General features: G+C 43.8%; 1 protein-coding gene across 2 annotated transcripts; it reads left to right on the top strand.

The window, feature by feature from the left end:
* Positions 1-5,423: 5,423 nt before the first annotated feature.
* Positions 5,424-18,815, top strand: RBM14 (RNA binding motif protein 14). Of its 2 annotated transcripts, XM_075326337.1 has the most exons (4): positions 5,424-5,939; positions 13,071-14,049; positions 15,503-15,566; positions 17,811-17,898. In XM_075326337.1, exons 1-3 carry the CDS (start codon positions 5,597-5,599, stop codon positions 15,564-15,566), a joined length of 1,386 nt encoding a protein of 461 aa, XP_075182452.1. In that variant the 5' UTR covers positions 5,424-5,596; the 3' UTR covers positions 17,811-17,898. The 2 variants fall into 2 exon arrangements, with proteins under 2 accessions (XP_075182452.1, XP_075182451.1); XM_075326336.1 differs by lacking the exon at positions 15,503-15,566 and having other exon boundaries at positions 5,425-5,939; positions 17,811-18,815.
* Positions 18,816-20,289: the final 1,474 nt, after the last annotated feature.

Genomic DNA, 20,289 nt, shown 5'->3' with positions numbered 1-20,289 from the left:
CCAAGGAACCCTGGTTAAGTGTGCCGGGAGCCCGACACTTCCCCGCTCGGCTCCGCCCCCTCCCCGCACTCCGTATGTATACACACACACAATCGCACACACACACACTCGCACGCACACACACTCACACTTACACTCTCGCCTGTCCCCCAGCGATGCAGTCCCCGCGGCACTGACGTCCTCAGCCATGGCCCTGCTCGGCTCCACCCACTTCGCACTCCGCCCCCCCGCTCCCGCTCCCCGCACACATTGTCGGCGACCGAACGATCGGCTGATCACCCGGCGGCCGGCTACTGTGAGTGATCGGCTGATCACCCGGCGGCCGGCTACTGTGAGTGATCGGCTGATCACCCGGCGGCCGGCTACTGTGAGTGATCGGCTGATCACCCGGCGGCGGACTACTGTTAGCGATCAGCTGATCGTTCACAATAGTCTGCCGACGATAGAACTGTAAGAAAAACAAAACAAAAACGAATTGCGTTGTTTTGCAGCATCCGTTGTGCCACTATATGCAACACATCTGTTGCATCCGTCACACAACGCAATGCAATGGATGCCGTTCAACGCAAGTGTGAAACTAGCCTTTGCTGCACTGAAAGTAAAGGGGCCGAATAATATTGCACACCCCACTTTTCAGTTATTTATTTTTTTAAAAAGTTTAAAATAAGCAATAAATTTCGTTCAACTTCACAATTGTGTCCCACTTGTTGATTCTTCACCATAACATTAAAATTTTTATCTTTTATGTTTGAAGCCTGAAATGTAGGAAAAGGTTGAAAAATTCAAGGGGGCCAAATACTCTCGCAAGGCACTGTATATCTGTGTGCTTTTAATGATTTTTTTTTCTTTTTCACTGATATGATTGCATGAGTCCTTGCATTATGGGGGAGAAATTGTTACTTTAAAATATGAAGATAAGCTTTTGTCTAGTCAATAGGGCTAAGATGTCCCACTCACCGTGTTATCGCGCCCCTGTGGGTGTGATATGATTTGCAAGAGTTGGCATCATCTGTCTCTGCAAAACTTACACATGTGCACGACTTTCTTTCCTGCACGTCACAGCACCTCTAAGGGTACTTTTCCACTTTCGTTCCTATATGTGCAAGTTTTGCAGAGACAGATGATGATGGCTCTTGCGAATCATGTTATCACACCCACCGGGGCATGATAATATGGTGGGACATCCAGTCTGAGAAAAAATGTTCCATCTACTAGACAAAAGGTTATCTGCATACTTAAGTGGAGCCAGAAGACCAAAAAGAGCTTGACTACCCATCACTAGTGGTTTAGAGGGCAATGAGGAGCTGTTGGACTCTGTCAGAAGGTTTTTGCTATGTAATCTGAAGGCAGCAGGATGTAGGGGTTAACACATTTCATCGATGTTTACATGCAATGTTTGTTTCAGCTTCCGGAGATTAGGATTACCTGACGAGATCAGTCATCATACCCATTCCTGTGATTAGCAGCTCAAAGTTTATAGACTTTTCACATAGAGAGCATGATGAGAGCAGGGTCAGCTTTCTCAGTGCTGCATTGCTAAAACTACAAACACTGACTGTCAGAACGGCTGCAGCCAGTAAACTAAGTGATACATGGTTGGATTCAGGATCTCTCTGCCTACACCAGGCTGCCCTCAGCTGAAGTAGCAAAAACCTGCAGACACATTGAAGGATCGCGCTTTAAGGATCATGTGGAACAGCAGAAGTGATCAGATCGTGTATCTGCTTCAAGTCCCACTAGGGGACTAGTAAAAACAAGAAAACGTGTTAAAAAAAAAAAAAAAGTTCAACTCCCCCCTTTTTGCCCCATTGAAGAAAATTGTGCAATAAAAATTTTTTTAAAGTCAAGGGTATGCACCTGTGTAACTGGCGCCCTATAGGAACTTCATTTGTGTGCGCCCCCGCAATGAAATTGTTGGTGTGAGTGGTTGCCTGATCAGTATTCTGCACCTGTGTTACCTTAGCCTTTTATCATAGGGGGCCGGCTGCATCCTATTGGTGCATTTCCGATTGGACCCATATTGGCTAATGGCTTTTTCTGGTGAGGTTTTGTTTTTTTTTGTTTTTTTTTTTACTTTTTTTCAGACTTTATGTCCTTTGCTATGAATTATACATGTTTGGTATTTACAAACTCGTACTGACTTGGGGAATCATATTGCCAGGTCGGTTTTACCATATAGAGAACACGGTGAATAACCAAAAAATAATTGTGGAATTGCACTTTTTTTTTTTATTTTTTATTAAATTTACCACACTAGTAATTTTTTTCTCCCTTTTCCAGTACAATATGTGGCAAAATGAAGTGTGTAATTCAAAACCACACCTCGTTCTGCAAAAAACAAGCCCTCATATGGCTATATTGACGAATTTGCCAATCCTGGTGTTCTGTGGCAAATGCGTCCTTCACGGTGTTGGGCAGTGAGCACAACCCCCATCTGTGAATGTCGAGCCCTCATGCCATCCTCATGGAGTCGGTTTCTAACCATTTGTGCAGACACATGCACATTTGTGGTCTGCTGGAGGTCATTTTGGAGCTCTGGCAGTGCTCCTCCTTGCACAAAGGCGGAGGTAGCGGTCCTCCTGGTGGGTTGTTTCCCTCCGACGGCCCCCTCCACGTCTCCTGGTGTACTGGCCTGTCTCCTGGTAGCGCCTCCATCCTCTGGACACTACGCTGACAGACACAGCAAACCTTCTTGCCACAGCTCGCATTGATGTGCCATCCTGGATGAGCTGCACTACCTGTGCCAACTTGTGTGGGTTGTAGAGTCCGTCTCATGCTACCACGAGTGTGAGAGCACAACCAACATTCAAAAGTGACCAAAACATCAACCAGAAAGCATTGTACTGCGATGTGGTCTGTGATACCCACCTACAGAAACATTCCTATATACACGCACGCAACCTCAGATCCTCACAAGATCTCCTTCTCTACTCCTCTCTTATCTCCTCTTCCCACAATCGCGTACAAGATTTCTCCCGTGCCTCCCCCATACTCTGGAACACTCTACGCATATCAGACTCTCCCCTACCGTGGAAAGCTTCAAAAGGAACCTCAAGACCCATCTCTTCCAACAAGCCTACAACCTACAATAACCCTCAGACCACTATATCACCGCAACCAGCTCTGTCCTTACCTATTGTACCATCACCCATTCCCTATAGACTGTGATCCCTCGCGGGCAGGGTCCTCTCTCCTCCTATACCAGTCTGTCTTGTAATAATAATAATCTTTATTTCTATAGCGCCAACATATTCCGCAGCGCTTTACAATTCAGGAGGCTCATATACATATCCATATCATATACATAAACATATACAAACAAGTAACAATTGTACTGTTAATGATTGTTGTATGTATACCCTCTTTCACTGTAAAGCGCCATGGAATAAATGGCGCTATAATAATAAATAATAATATATATACTGTATATATACACACACATATTTGGTATCGTTCAGAAATGCCCGATCTATCAAAATATATAATCAATTAATCTAATCTACACGTTGTGGCGATAAAGAAAATCTAAACGCCAAAGTTACCTTTTTTGGTAACCGCATTTTTTTTTTTAATGGAATAACAGGTGATCCAAACCTAGAATCTGCACAAAAATTGTATAATTACAAACGTCAGCTCAAGACACAAAAAATAAGCCGTCACTGAGTCTCAGATCTCGAAAAATGAGAACGCCACAAGTCTCGGAAAATGGCGCTAAAAGCGCTATTCTTTTTTTTTTTTTGGAAAAACGTCTGAAATTTTTTTCACCCCTTAGATAAAAGTACACATCTGGTGTCTACGAACTCGCACCGACCTGAGGCAACTTACTGACATGTCAGATTTACCATATACCGTAGTTATAAAATACCACAAAAAACATTTTTGTTTTTGCAATGTCACTGCACTAAAATTTTTTTCCCATACACTGTGTGGTAAAACTAATGGTTTCACTCAAAAGTACAACTCGTACTGCAAAAAATAAGCCCACATATGGCAAAATTGATGGAAAAATGAAAAGGTTATGGCTCTCGGAAGAAGGGAAGGAAAAAAACGAAAAAAGTAAAAAAAAAATCCCAGCGGTATGTTTATATTTTTCTCTTTTTGGGGGAAAACTTTATTAAAAAATGTTTTTTCAATTTTTTACCTCAGAAACCATTCAGAAAGGGCATGAGGTGAACACAGCATGCCTGGTGTTTCAGGCAGTAGACGCTGCTGAGGTAAACATGACGCTGCTGAGGTAAACATGGTGTTGCTGAGGTAAACATGGTGCTGAAGGGTAAACATGGCGCTGCTCAACTAAACATGGCGCTGCTGAGGTAAACATGGCGCTGCTGAGGTAAACATGGCGCTGCTGGGCAAACATGGCGCTGCTGAGGTAAATATGGCGCTGCTGAGTTAAACATGGCGCTGCTGAGGTGAACATGGCGCTGCTGTGGTAAACATGGTGCTGCTGTGGTAAACATGGCGCTGCTGAGGTGAACATGACGCTGCTGAGGTAAACATGACGCTGCTGAGGTAAACATGGCGCTGCTGGGCAAACATGGCGCTGCTGAGGTAAATATGGCGCTGCTGAGTTAAACATGGCACTGCTGAGGTGAACATGGCGCTGCTGTGGCAAACATGGCGCTGCTGAGGTGAACATGGCTCTACTGAGGTAAACATGGCGCTGCTAAGGTGAACATGGCGCTGCTGAGGTAAACATGGCGCTGCTGAGGTAAACATGGCTCTACTGAGGTAAACATGGCGCTGCTAAGGTGAACATGGCGCTGCTGAGGTGAACAAGGCGCTGCTGAGGTAAACATGGCGCTGCTAAGGTGAACATGGCGCTGCTGAGGTAAACATGGCGCTGCTGAGGTGAACATGGCGCTGCTGAGGTGAACATGGCGCTGCTGTGGTAAACATGGCGCTGAGGTAAACATGGCGCTGCTGTGGTAAACATGGCGCTGCTGTGGTAAACATGGCGCTGCTGTGGTAAACATGGTGCTGCTGAGGTAAACATGGCTCTGCTGAGGTAAATATAGCTCTGCTGAGGTAAACATGGCGCTGCTGAGGTAAATATGGCGCTGCTGAGGTAAACATGGCGCTGCTGAGGTAAATATGGCTCTGCTGAGGTAAATATGGCTCTGCTGAGGTAAACATGGCGCTGCTGAGGTAAACATGGCGCTGCTGAAGTTAACATGGTGCTACTTAGATTAACATGGCGCTGCTTAGGTAAATATGGTGCTGCTTAGGTAAGCAAGGCACTGCTGAGGTAAATATTGCGCTGCTGAAGAGAACATGGCGCTGCTTAGGTAAATAATATAGCGCTTCTGAACATGGCGTTGCTGAGGGACTGACAGGATAAAATGTGATGATGATTACGCTCTCGTATTATACACTCCTCCCTCACCCTCAGTGAGGGTGGTATTGTGTCGTCACGAGGCCGGAAGTGTGGCGCGAATATCGCGATAATAGAGAGCTAGGTCTCAGTCTGATCCTCCTTGCTGCGCGAACGTTGTCGTTGTGGTGCACGGAGTACATCGGCCGCTGCCGCCGCCGCCATTCTCGCAGAGTTTATTGTCACTTTCTCATCGGATCTCCCCCTCACGTCAGCTCCAAAATGAGGGACACTATGAAGATCTTCGTCGGTAACGTGGACGACCGGACCACGCAGGAAGAGCTGACTGAGCTGTTCCAGAAATACGGCATGGTGGTGAGCTGCGCCGTCATGAAGCAGTACGCTTTCGTTCACATGCGGGTGTCGGATCGCGTCACGAAGGCGATTGAAGAGCTCAACGGTCACGAACTCCACGGCAAAAAAATGGTGGTCGAGTTATCGAAACCCCGACCCCAGAACACCTGGAAGATATTCATAGGCAACGTCGGCAGCGACTGCGACTCCTCCGATCTCCGAACACTGTTCGGAGCCTACGGGAAGGTGTTGGAGTGCGATGTGGTGAAAGGTAATTCAGGAAGCTAAAATGGCCGCCCGACCTAAAATGGCGGCCGGTAGTTGCGCGCTCCTTGTCTGACTGTATCCTGCCTCCTCCGTCGTGTTGTAGCCGTCGTTTATGTAATGTTGAATCTATTTAACCCCCTTTTAGCCTCAGCCTTGTCACCTGTGCCCAGAAGAAGGCGGCTGATGGATACTTATTTCTCGATCGATCAACAGATCAGTATGTCCTTTAGTCTTCGCGATAACGTCATCCTGTCGGAAAGGATATTTCGCCGTTTGTGTAATGCGTCTGAACCCAATTATCGCCGTTAACAGTTCGTGAGTACATATAATGTCCTCATGTGGGAAATATTTCACCGTTATGTGCGTCCGAACCAAATTATCGCCGTTAACAGTTCGCGAGTTCATGTAACGTCACCCTATAGGAAATATTTCGCCGTTATGTCATGCGTCCGAACCAAAGTATCGCCGTTAACCGTTCCCCCAGTAACATCGTCCAGTGGAAAAGGATATTTCGCCATTGTGACGCGTCCGAGCCAAATTATCGCCGTTAATACAGTTCACAAGTACATATAACGTCGCCCTGTCACAGGGTATTTCGCCGTTATGTGACGCGTCCGAACCGAATTATCGCCATTAACAGCTCGCGAGTTCATGCAACGTCATCCTGTGTGAAATATTTCGCCATTATGTAATGCGTCCAAACCAAAGTTTCGCCGTTAACCGTCCCCACAGTAACATCGTTCTGTGGAAAAGGATATTTCGCCGTTATCTGACGCGTCTGAACTGAATTAACGCAGTTTGCGAGTTCATGTAACGTCATCCTGTGGGAAAGGATATATATCGACGTTAAGTAATGCGCCTTTCTTGCCGTCCTTCCACTTGACGCAACTCTGTGGGCACATGGCGGGAGCCCTCGCAGTATCCGCTTTTTATTGATGTGCTATGAGATTCTGCACCGTTACTTAACAATCCGCGCCTATCAACGCAGTTTCCGCTCCTCCCCACCCCCCCTCCTTCCTTCCCCTGTGAGGGGCAATAAATCAGAAGTGTCCACTAAAAAGTGTTCCTGACCAATACAGGGCAAGGAGAGTAGGTCCTCAGTCTGGCTATATTCATCAAAAATATGGCAATGTTGACATGGAGACTTCTGTGACGTTCAGAAATGAGGTTTTTGGCGTTTTTTTACGGAAATCTCTTATTTTTAGAGATTTTTCTTCTTGCTCCGTTAAAGGGAACCTGTTGTCACCATATTTTGGCCTTCTAAACCAAAACAAGCAGCTTCAGCAGTGCCTATGCTGCATTCTATAAAGTTGCCCCTCCCCCTGTAGACCACAAATATATTTTATTTTTTTATTTTCTTTTATAAAGTCTTCCACCATGTATGCAAATTTATGGGTCCGGGCCTATTTTGCGGCTCCTGTCCTTCCTTTCGGCGCTGATCGCCGTCCTCCCTTTTTGATTCAGGTCAAATTTGGAGAGAAAAGGGATGGAGATATAAGATAGAGATATATATATATATATATATATATATATATATATATATATATATATATAATATATATATATATATATATATATTAGTGTGTGTGTGTATATATTTAATACGTATTTTTTAATTTCATTTTTTTTTTTTGTCTACACGTTTCAACGCCTTATGTTAGGACAAATCCTATACCGGAGGAAGAAGTCATATGGCTTTGAAACGCATAGAGAAAAAAAAAATCATTCCTTGTACATGGATCCTCTATTCTACGGCAGTGCGGTCTATTAACCCTTTTCTTTCCAAATTTGAATTGAATCTCCACGTGGGTTCTGCTGCAGCCGTATTTACGCCATTGCAGTGGTTGTGACTCCCACATCCACACCAGGTGAGTCTACCCTTACAGCACCATAGCTGACAGTGTTTTAGGATGAGACCCTATTTGCGCTTACTGTCTCTTCCGGCACTTTTTTAACCGTCCTCCATTGATTGATATGGATTATGCCCGATGTGCCATCCACATAGCCGAGCAAAATCTCACGCCTGCACAGAGAACTCGCTCGTTCACGCAGGAGAAACAATGTTTTTGGCTCTGCCCGCGATATCGCAGAGCAAAACGTGCCTGCGTGAGCTGGCAATGTCTCTGCACAGGCGTGAGATTTTGCTCAGCTACGTGGATGGCGCCGGAGGTATCATCCACATCAATCGTCAAAGGAGGAGTGCATTATCATTACAGTGGATTATATGTCAGTTAATCTCACACACTGTATACACTTGGTGTGTGAGGCTCTCTGTAGCTCAGTAACCTGGGTTTTTTTTTTTTTTTGCCCAATGTGTTCATGTCAAAAATGAAAGCAACTCTAGGGAAGCGACCCCCCCCCCAATCAGGAAGAGATATGAAGCAGACTGATTGCTGTTTCGATGTCCATTACTTCTCGTAGACCTATCAGCAGTGACTGCAGCTCCTAGTGGTCGCTCATGTAGGTCTCGTAGAGACAAGGAGTCATCAGAGAGCCGCTCTGTATTATATCTGCAGGATAGGAATTTAAAGCGAGCCTCATGTCATTTTCTCATATTAATCCACTCCCAATGTTTCACATGATGCAATGTGCATCACTAACTTTTTTTTTTTTTTTTCCGCTTTTTTTTTTATTTCCGTATGTATTTATGAAAGCAGTTAATACCTTCGGGTTCAACTAGAGGCGTGTTTGATGGGATCGTTCACTGTCAGTCAAGTTCAGCCTTAATTATACCACTGGTCCTTTACAAATACTTCTCTGCTTAACTCCGCCCATCATGATCACATGATCGTAACCTCACACAGGTCCTGCACACCACTACTCCCCAATGCTGAGCTCTGGAGATCAGTGGAGGGGAAATGGTAATGCAGGACCTGTGAGGTCAAGATCATGTGACTGTAATGGGCGGAGCTTAACAAAGTTCCGCGATCCAGCACTAATCCTTCCTCTCCAGCAGGAGAGAGATTTAATCCACGCAAGGACCACATACCACGGAGCCCTTAACATCAGCGGTGGTATCGGGTAACATACACCGGGGACCTGTAATAAGCCCCCGGTGCACTGATCCCTCTGTCCGCTAGACTCCTCGGTAGGAGCGCGGCTTATTCAAACCCTATTCAGGGACTGTGGAAGTGTGCAGTGTGGCTCCTAGTATTCATCTAACTAGCATTAAAGTATCCATCCTGGTACAAATACTTGCTAGAAGGAATATTGTCATTATATATGGACTGGCACGGACGTGGCACCCCCTAGGAAAAACTCTTGCAAATATTTTTTCCTGAGGAAGTTTTTCTCTTATTTGGACAACTACCCTCATCACAATTATTAAAAATTAAAATAAAATATTGATCGCCACCAGCCGGGGCACCCACGAGTATTAATTTATAGTTTATAATTAACAATCTTGATTATGCTTCTTAGTGTTTGTATATTTACCTTGTCTTTTGTTTGTCCTTTGTAGAAATTATCTTAATTTTGCTGTTAGTATTAAAATATCAATTAATCTTACTATTCAGCGCTGGTTTTTGAGATTTTCTATATATAGAAAAATCTCAATTTATTTTATTGTTTGTATCCAGGCAATTTGTGGGTTTTTTTTGCCTATAAACCAGCTGCAGGATTTAAAGTAAGTCTGAGTCAAGCGCTTACTTTTGTCTTAGGACATTTTTTTAACAAAGTAGTGTTTGTAAAGGATCTGTGGTGTAAATTACAATGCGGAGGGGCGTTACCAAGTTCCAGACATAATCATGACAACTTGACTGATAGTGAATGATCCCCGGTAAGGTATTACCTGCTTTTACCTAAGCATATAAACTTTGTTTAAGCTAAAGATGGGGAAATTATATATTATAATATATAATCAGTGTTAATGATGCACATTGCATCATGTAAAATGCATTGGGGGCGGTTTAAAAAAAAAATCACGACAGGTTCCTTTTAAGTGACAAATACTGTAGATGCTATGCCGTGAAATCTTTATATACACTCCCACAAACACGTAGGTTGTCGTGCTTTTTGTTTCCTTATTGGCTTATAGCAAACATCAACCTGCAGCATTAGGCTATGTACGCACAGTGTGTTTTTCGGGTGCGTTTTTGTACGTTTTTGGGCTCAAAACTTCCACAGCAAAGTCTGAGTTTTCATTTTTGCTGTCCGCACACCTTTTTTTTTTTTTTTTTTTTTTTTTTAAGCTCAAAAAAAAAATGGACATGTCAATTCTTTTCTGCGTTTTCCCCGCATGCAATGCATTGGAAAAACGCAGAGATCAAAAACGCATGCGTTTTTAGCAGCCAAAAACGCAACGGCAAAAAAAACTGTGTGCGCACATAGCCTTAGATGAGTGGAAGACCCCCATGTCCACATTTAGGGTTTTTTTGTCAGCCTAGTATTTAGCACTAATCTTAAGGGGGATGTGTATACTTAAAGGGAATCTGTCATCGTGTTTTTGCTACCTAATCTGAGACCAGCATAATGTAGGGGCAGAGACTCTGATTCCAGAAATGTGATACTTACTGGGCTACTTAGTGTTGCTTTGATTGCTGTTTGATCAGTAGTAGATTATCATGACAGGACTACTTGGCGTGCTGCAGGTAGTCCAGCATATTCATGAGCTCTGTATAACTGCTAGATCTGCAGCAGAGAAAACAATGAATTTATCAAAATGATAGCAAACAGCTCAGTAAGTGACACATCGCTGGAATCAGGGTCTCTGTCTCAACATTATGCGGCTCTCAGTTGGGGGAGCAAAAACCTGGTGTTGGATTCCCTTTAATGGCCTCTCTGCATCCACTTAGTGCTTTTCTTTGCAGAGGGTCACTGCAAAAAAAAAAAAAAAAGTCCCTTGTATAGTTTTTTTATTTTTTTTTTTTTATTACAATGGCTCTCTATGCATCCATCCAGCTGCATCCATTCAGAGACTGGGCTCTTATCGGGTGTATGCCTCCTGACCATATGCACCTGACACTGGCCTTACAGACCCATTATTATATATTATCTTTCCTCTGATCCTGATAATTAATGGCTGATTTGTCAAATGGAGGCTTTGACACCTGTGAACAAAGCTTTAATTATTTTTAAACTGCACTTAAAAGAAAATCAAGGATCGTATTTAGTCTTTAGTCGTATTGGATTACCTTGCATGATTATTATTATTAGTATTATTATTAGAAGCGCTCTAATTTACATAGCAAATATGAAGGTAATAAAACGTTTTTTATTACTTTCATATTATACAATTTTATAACACAGGGATGGGTAGGGAGGTGTAATTAGGGCACACATGCGTCTGCTGATAGGTCAGAACGCATATTCTAGGTGACAGGTTCCCTTTTAATTGTATCATTTAATATTGAGCAGAATTACGGTAAGTATGCTGACATCCCTCTATTTACAGTGTGAGCCTACACACTATTATATACAGCATCAGCCCCCACATAACTCCCCACACACAGCCCCCTATGTACAGCATGAGCCCCCACATAGCTCCCCACACACAGCCCCCTATGTACAGCATGAGCCCCCACATACAGGATGAGCTCACACACAGCCCCCTATATACAGTGTGAGCCCCCACATAGCTCTCCACATACAGACCCCTATACACAGTGTGAGCCCCCACATACAGGATGAGCTCACACACAGCCCCCTATGTACAGCATGAATCCCCACATACAGGATGAGCACACACACAGCCCCCTATGTACAACATGAGCCCCCACATAGCTCCCCACACACAGCCCCCTATGTACAGCATGAGCCCCCACATACAGGATGAGCTCACACACAGCCCCTATATACAGTGTGAGCCCCCACATACAGGATGAGCTCACACACAGCCCCTATATACAGTGTGAGCCCCCACATACAGGATGAGCTCACACAGCCCCCTATATACAGTGTGAGCCCCCACATAGCTCTCCACATACAGACCCCTATACACAGTGAGAGTCCCCACATACAGGATGAGCTCACACACAGCCCCCTATGTACAGCATGACCACACACAGCCCCCTATGTACAGCATGAGCCCCCACATACAGGATGAGCTCACACACAGCCCCCTATGTACAGCATGAACCCCCACATAGCTCTCCACATACAGACCCCTGTACAGTGTGAGCCCCCACATACAGGATGAGCTCACACAGCCCCCTATATACAGTGTGAGTCTCCACATACAGGATGAGCTCACACACAGCCCCCTATGTATAGCATGAACCCCCACATAGCTCTCCACATACAAACCCCTATACAGTGTGCGCCCCCACATACAGGATGAGCTCACACAGCCCCCTATATAAAGCATGAGCCCCCACATAGCTCCCCACATACAGGATGAGCTCACACAGCCCCCTATATAAAGCATGAGCCCCCACATAGCTCCCCACATACAGGATGAGCTCACACACAGCCCCCTATGTACAGTGAGAGCCTGCTCATAGCCTATATATATATATATATATATATATATATATTACACTGCATGAGCCCCCTATATATAGTATAAGCCCTCAGTCTCCTAAAAACAGTATGAGCCTGCACATAGCCTCCGACATACATACATGCAAACATCCCATACACATGAGAAAAAAAAACCCCACTTGCTCACCTTGCTCCCGTTCCAGCAACGCTGTGCTCCGTCCTCTGGTGCACTGACGCTCCACACAGCACACGGGATGATGTGACGTCATCACGTCTGCTGTGCTTCATGCTGATTGGTGGAGGGGGTCGCTGGCTCAGTCTTTCACCAATGTGGTGTGGTCTGCAGGACACTGGTTTCAGGGCTTCAGTTGTCTGTCTGTGGGCCAGAGGACTGGAGCATTTTGCCCAGCTTGGGCTATACTGATGTGATCAGCGTAACTAGCTCTGCTATTTATGAACATACAATTACTCTTAAATTTAAGTAGGAGGATATTATATAGGCCGACTCCTTGGTTAATTTGAGACTTGGAAATTATTCATTATAGGTCGCTTCTTTAGTATTGTGCATTTTATTTCATTTTCTGAATGGCATTTGATCTAAGGCCTATGATTTACATTTGAGAATATTACGGTGTAGGTGCTTAATAAATTCTGAAAGATGTATAACACTTTTTTTTTTTTTTTTTTTTCCTCTCCTTGTATGCTACTTCATCAGACTATGCGTTCGTTCACATGGAAAAAGAAAGCGAAGCTAGGGAAGCTATCGACAAACTGAATGGTAAAGAGATAAGAGGCAAACGGATTAATGTGGAGATGTCCAATAAGGCTAATAGGTCTATGGGCGGTAATGGTGGCGCTCATGGTGGTCGCTCACGTAGGTCTAATGAATACCGAGATGCACCACAGAGCCGCTCTGATGCATATAACCGCAGGAGAGCAACCGAAGCGACTTACGCATCCTATGCCTTGAAATCGCCGTATGAGCGTTATGGTGGAGAGTCTTCCGAGCGATACGATGCTTACGACAGCAGAGTGCGTCCACCTTCCCCAATGTACTACTCGCGAGACAGGAGTCCACTGCGGAGGTCGCCCACAAGAGCATACTATGAGGGAGCAATGACCTCCACTGCACTTGCATCAAAATATCGTACTGCAGCGACAGACTATTCTTCATTGTCATCCGCCTATGGGGTCCAGACAACTCCATCGTTATCGTCTGCCTATAGCAGTCAGACATCGGCGTTATCCTCTGCCTATGCTGCTCGTGCCGCCGCTGCCGCCGCTGCTGCTGTGAATCAGACAGGATATGAGAACCAGGCTGCTGCATATGGTGCAGAAACCGCTGCATATAACGCCCAGACCGCTGCAGCTTATCGTCAACAAGTATCCGCTCTAACCACAGGATATGCTGCACAGGTTCCTGCAATGGCGTCGTCCTACACCGCCCAGACTGCAGCCAACCCTTATGGATCCATTTCTACCGCTTCTCCTTATGCGTCGTCAACTGCAATGGCATATCGTCAGCAGCAAGGTACCGCCTATGACACCTCCCAAATCTCAAGCATGGGGACACAGTCTGCTTACTCAGCCATCCCAGCTACAAATGATGGGCTCATGTATGAGCGCACCTGTCTTTCACCGCCACGGAGCGCGACTTCAGATAGCTACAAGAAATCGGCAGATGCTTATAAAAGGTAAGTAAAATCAAGCAAGTTAGGTGGGGTCTCAAATTACCATTATACAAGGCCCAAAGATGTGAATCAGAAATGTCTTTTTGTGCCTTTAGCAGGGAATGGGCATTTTGTTTTCTTAAGGTAGCCCAAACCAAATTATTGCCAGGTTTAGAATTTAGAAGCCAGTTTCCAAAGTTAGGAACCCGCGGCGACCTGCTTATAGGCTGGAGTCGCACTAAACCCGGGACAGGCTTTACACGTCACTTGAGATGTCAGGCTAGAACGTATCTTGGAAATATGAGCAGTTCCCCTTCCTTCCGAGCAGTTACCTTTCCTTCCGAGCAGTTCCCCTTCCTTCCGAGCAGTTACCTTTCCTTCCGAGCAGTTACCTTTCCTTCCGAGCAGTTCCCCTTCCTTCCGAGCAGTTCCCCTTCCTTCCGAGCAGTTCCCCTTCCTTCCGAGCAGTTCCCCTTCCTTCCGAGCAGTTCCCCTTCCTTCCGAGCAGTTCCCCTTCCTTCCGAGCAGTTACCTTTCCTTCCGAGCAGTTACCCTTCCTTCCGAGCAGTTACCTTTCCTTCCGAGCAGTTACCTTTCCTTCCGAGCAGTTACCTTTCCTTCCGCGCAGTACCCCATACCTTCCGCGCAGTTCCCCTTACCTTCCGCGCAGTACCCCCTTCATTCCACGCAGGTCCCCCCCTCCTTCCAACTCTTAAACCGCCTCCATTTCTCCAGTGACCACATCAAGTCCCTTTTTTTCCCTGTAGTCTATCCACTGAGGAAACCATGTTTGCCCCCTACTAACTGTAGAATTCATTCTTGCGTAACGTTTTTTCACACCACCTTATGTCCTTCAGTGGTATGTTCTCTTTGGACAGGAAGCTGCCTCCTGGACATGTATAGTCTGCAGTATATTGTGTATATCCGCTAAAAAAGTTAAAAAGTAGTTATAACGTTTTTTTCAGGGATTTACATTACGTTAGTGCATTATCTGTATACAGGTAGTAGTATAAATCCAGTAGGTCTGTTAGGTTAGCTCTTTCAGTATCAAAACAGTAAAATGCAGCTCTCAGCAAATTGTTGGACTTTGGGACATTGTTTTGGCTTAGTATGTCTGAGAATCTATTATTAGAAGAGGGAGTAGTTGTTGTGGCAAATGGTAATTTGGACTAAAAAGGAGTCTCAAAAGTTGTTCCCCCCCCCCCCCCCTTGTCTGTTCTGTAGTGTCCACTTAGAGAGGTAGTTGCCCGTTGACTACCTTTGTACGCATTTGTTGCCTGGCATCTAATTAGCGTAGCGTCTTTAGGAGGCTGCACAAGTTTTTAGACCACCTATTGAGCTTTAGCTGCAGTCTTGTAGAAAACATTGAATTGTTCACAACTAGGTACAGATATCAGCTGATGATCACTATTGTAAAACCCTGCTGCTGTTAGTAGTAGTACTGTATAACTTCCTAATATAACTTTCTCGTTAATAGCTATGGAGGACAAAGGGGCTCGATGTTTCTGATACAGTGCTCCAAATCCCCTTCACATATCTAGGTAAATAATTGAATTATCCAACTTACTAATACTATTTAACCAGTAATTAAAGGGTCATTCACAAATAATCCATTCATCTCTGAGATGGGAATATCTGTCTCTATGTGCAGTCCAGAAACACTCGAGCAGGCTATGCTATGCTCTTTTCTCCTTCATTTTTATGGCAGATTATGAAATGGCATAGTATAACCTGCCACGTGTGAACAGCACATTGTAATACATATTCCTGTCTTAGGAAGTTGGAATACCCCTTTAATTCCATAACGATTTTTTTTTTTTTCCTGGTAATTTTCCTAAGGTCGGTGTCACACTTGCGACTGCCTCGCGCAAGTCCACCCGGCATGGACTTAAGGGTGCTTTACACGCTGCGACATCGCTAGCGATCTCGTTAGCGATGTAACACGCCAGATCGCACATACGATTTGCCGAGATCGCACAGGTGACCGGCGCTACAAAAATTACCTATGTGCGATCTCGGCAAATCTTATCTGCGATCTGGCGTGTCACATCGCTAACGAGATCGCTAGCGATGTCGCAACGTGTAAAACGCCCTTTACTCTCTCTCAGGAGCGGATCTGTTGCAGCTTAGATGCTCTTGTGAGGAGAGTGTGAGTCGGTGCCAGGTGATGCACTGCGAGACTCGCGCAAGGCAATCGCAAGTGTGACACCGGCCTAAAGTTCTGAATTGGGGTTGGATGTGGTGGTGTTTGGGTGATATTTATCTTTAAAGGGAACCAATCACCAGGATTTTCGTATATAACCTAAAGCCAGTGCTATACTGGCGCTATCCGGCTGATTCTATTTAGTGGTCAGCTCGGATATATCTGATTTGGAACCCAAGAAAGTAAAGTTTATAAAATCACCAGCCTCTTGAGTGACAGTAGCTGAGGATGACATACTATATGGGGGGGGTATTCAGTTATCCCCTCCCCTTGTTGGAATTAGCATGGGTATTATACAATTGATTCAACTTTTGACTTGCAGGACCTGTGCTGAGGTCATACCCATGTGACCAGAAGGGGCGGGGCCTCGGCCAACAAAGCTGGATACAAGGAAGCAACATTTATTTTTTTTTTGTCTGGGGCCCTGCCCATTCTGGTCACATGGGTATGACCTCAGCACAGGTCCTGCAAGTCCAAAAAATTATTTGATTGTATAATACGCTAATTCTAATGGGGAGGGGATAACTATGAATACTATGTATATTATATATGAATAATATTTTATAAACTTTGCTTTCTTGGATTTCAAAATCTATACATCAGATCTGACCGCTACAGGTATGTATAGAATCCTCCTGATAGTGCCAGTATAGCACTGGCTTTAGGTTATATACGAAAATCCTGGTGATGCGTTCCCTTTAAATTTTGTGAAAAGATAAAAAAATGTAATACACACTGAAAAATAAGAGGTTCTGGCTGCCTGCAGCCACTGATACGGAATATTTAAATGCTTACTGCATGCTTTTATTTTTTTATATTTACTTTAATGCAGACGTAGATATACCTGTGCCAGGGCTATAGCTGTTACTAAGTTATGGATGAAGAGTTTGGATGCAAATTGTTTACTAGACTTTTCAGGTTTTTTTTTCCCACTCTGATGACGTCCAGCTGCCGACTGGTGTAATTTATTAACTGTACGCAGTAAGCTCCCCCTAGTGGTAGCTGCAGGCAGACAGAATTTTATCATGCATGTTGTTTTTTGTATATGCTGGGAGTTTGGAGCTCTGTAGTAGAAAAAATGAACTCCGCCGCCTCACAAAAATATGTAGGATCTAATCGGCACCTAAATAAGTGAGAGGCTGATAGTCACATTAAAAGCACATAACACCAGTTTAACTGCTGTTCCCAGCAAGAGCCTAAAACACTCCTCTGATAGAGGGAACTATTACTGACATTTAGCAGCCGTGCAAGGACCATACCTCTGTCCTCCTAAATTTTCATGAAAACACCAGTCTGCAGGAAAACGTGGATCAATGATAACCCCAGCTTTCTGTGCCACATACCTTTTAGAGGCTATGCCGGCAGAGAGCTTTGTAGACCGTGCAATCCTTTCAGTGTGACATGTAGTAACATAAGCACTCGAACAATGATGTAAATAGTGTGTAGAACTTTTTTTTTTTTTTTTTTCTTCCCCCCTGTAAATATCTTTTAGTTACTACTTGTGTGGTTTATGGTGCTTTACAGGCTTTTTTTTTAAGTTTTTGTAGTATTAAAAAAAACTCCTTTTGTGTTTCGAACGCAGGACCGACCCTCCTGACCGCCGTTACTCTGAAAGCTCTGATTATCGCCGTTTAGCGCAGAAGCCGCAGGATTCCTTCCGCCGATCGCCGTCCAAGGATATTCAGTCCACAACCGAAACGCAATCTGAGTATCCTCAATACGCGGCTTACAATGAGTATCTAAGAGCGGCACAAGCACCCAACTATCCGCGACGCATGTAACGGCATCTCTGGGGGGGGTTGATGATGTGTCGGACAGGTGTTTTTATAATAAAGGATGACTATTATTAAACCATGTCCCTCAAGTATATGGAATAATCTAACACAAAAGTCACTGTCGTCCTTCGCTACCAGTCAGATTTCAAGTGATATCATCGTTGATTGGCACGCGCACTGACACATTGTTACAACCCTTTCACTTTTTTTTTTGTGTACATATCTTCTGCAATCCAAAACTCCTGTGTCTCATAAGCAAGGTTTAGATATGGCGTTAAGGCTTTCTTGATCAGTTCTCAAATTTCTTTTTTTTTTCCTTTTTTATATATATGAGAAACGTTATCTCGTTTTATTTTCACATGTCCAATATAGGTGGCTTGGGTGTTTTTCACGTAACGTCACATAATTATAATAATCTAAGCTTCTGCCTATGACTTGGTGTAAAGGAGGGAAAGGTTTACCATAAAACAGGTAAAAATTGCATACAACTATGCTCTGCTGGCCAATAAGATGAAAAGAAAGGATGGAGTCATATGTTTGATTATAAAACACGCCTGCCGGTTCTACAAGCGAAAGTCACTATGTATGTAACCAAGAAGCTGTCAACACCCTGAGACCAAATTACGATCCGCTTTAGCCACAACCTTACCACATTTTTGGATGTAAATACTACATATTACAATCCATATATAATTTTAGTGCTAACTGTATTTTCCATGCAAGACTTGCTGGTTACTTTGTCATATTTTGTTTTTAAGTTCTCCTGTTGTAATTTTTCCTTTAACAAATGCAATTAAAGTTTCCATGTTTGATTTTGATTTTTTTTTTCTAGAATCCTTCAAATTAACATTAAATCTTTCCTCTTCAGATTACAGCCACTTTGCCTAATGTTTAAGCTGGTGATTTGCAGGCTATTAAAGAAGCCGTTTAGGAAAGACACATTTTGTGGTCACTGAACCCTTCCACTTCATTTTCTTTTGGTGTTCTGTAAACTATACTCTTCTATGTTTTAGCCTATTGTCTGCTTATCTTAGTGGTTATCCATTACTTTTTTATATTGATTACCTGATCAGTGACTGATCGGTTGAGGTCTGACCTGCCTCCCCCCTCGCTGATCAACTCTTCTTGCCGGTGACCGGAAATACTCCGATCCAGAGATGCCCCGTCTTCTGATAGCATAAGGGTACTGGATATCCACATCCCATTCAAATCAATAGGAGGCAGGCGTGTAGTATCTGGCCACTATCAGAAGATGGAGCAGCTCCGGAACTGAGCATTTCTGGCCTTTACCATGAGCGGCTAGTTGACTGACTGACCCGAGCTGATCAGACATTGATGACCTATCCTAAGGACAACCCCTCTAAGGCTTTATTGCTTATATAGGAAAAAAAGGTATTTCAGCTCACCCGTATATGTGCTTTCTCAGTTCCAGCGGGGTGCACGTAGTCCACCAAACAGGCAGGTCCGTAAGTAGAGTTGTGAAGAAGAAAGGTAGGGACTCAGCACCAATGCCCCCCCCCCCCCCAAAAAAAATGTATGTATGTATATAAAAAAAACTTTATTGGATCATATTAAAAGATCAAAACATCGACGGTTCCATAAAAAACGTCATAGGCTTGATGCGTTTTGGACACTAAAATTATAAAGTAAAGTCCTTAGCCTAAGCCTTATAAGGCTTATGATTATGTTCACACTAGAAAAATTATTTTTCTTAAGAAATTTTTTAAGAGTGAAGGATTAGTGCACCTGCGTTTTCGGTGCATTTTTGGTGCGTTTTTACCGCTGGTTGCTCCCTGCGTTATTGTGCCAATTATCTATGGCAAATAACGCAGTTAGCTGCAGAAAAGAAGTGACATGCTCATTCTTTTTCTTAAGAAAATCTACTGAAAGAATTTTCTTAAGAAAAAAAACGCAGTGTGCGCACAGCTTATTTTTTTTGCCATAGGTTTTGCTGGGGAATGTCTGCAGAAAGGTTACAAGAATTTCTCAAGAAATTTCTGCAGCAAAAACGCAGGTAAAAAACGCAGTGTGTGAACATAGCCTTATGATTAAGGACTTTACTTTAAATTTTTACTATTTATTAATAAAACAGTAAAAATATTACTTTTATTTTTGCTGTTTTATTAATTTATTGCTCATATGGTACCCTGCATTTTCTTTCTCTGTACATCAACACATAAGGTGCTAGAGCAAGTACTATACCTACTGGGATGATGCAGATTAAGATATTCTACCAGATAAGCTAAGAAACGATAAAGATGCAATCATGAAACTGAACTTGAATCC

The sequence above is a fragment of the Anomaloglossus baeobatrachus genome, chromosome 10 (genome assembly GCF_048569485.1).
Source record: "Anomaloglossus baeobatrachus isolate aAnoBae1 chromosome 10, aAnoBae1.hap1, whole genome shotgun sequence".
Lineage (NCBI taxonomy): Eukaryota > Metazoa > Chordata > Amphibia > Anura > Aromobatidae > Anomaloglossus > Anomaloglossus baeobatrachus.
Note: the sequence above shows the minus strand (reverse complement) of the source record. Positions and strands in the feature narration are given on the sequence as shown.

What these genes read in the sequence shown, in the direction of transcription:
- RBM14 (XM_075326336.1), top strand. Translation starts at nt 5,597, where the DNA reads ATGAGGGACACTATGAAGATCTTCGTCGGTAACGTGGACGACCGGACC. An exon ending in GGAGTGCGATGTGGTGAAAG is followed by an intron (nt 5,940 to 13,070) that starts GTAATTCAGGAA and finishes CTACTTCATCAG; the next exon opens with ACTATGCGTTCGTTCACATG. An exon ending in TCGGCAGATGCTTATAAAAG is followed by an intron (nt 14,050 to 17,810) that starts GTAAGTAAAATC and finishes TTTCGAACGCAG; the next exon opens with GACCGACCCTCCTGACCGCC.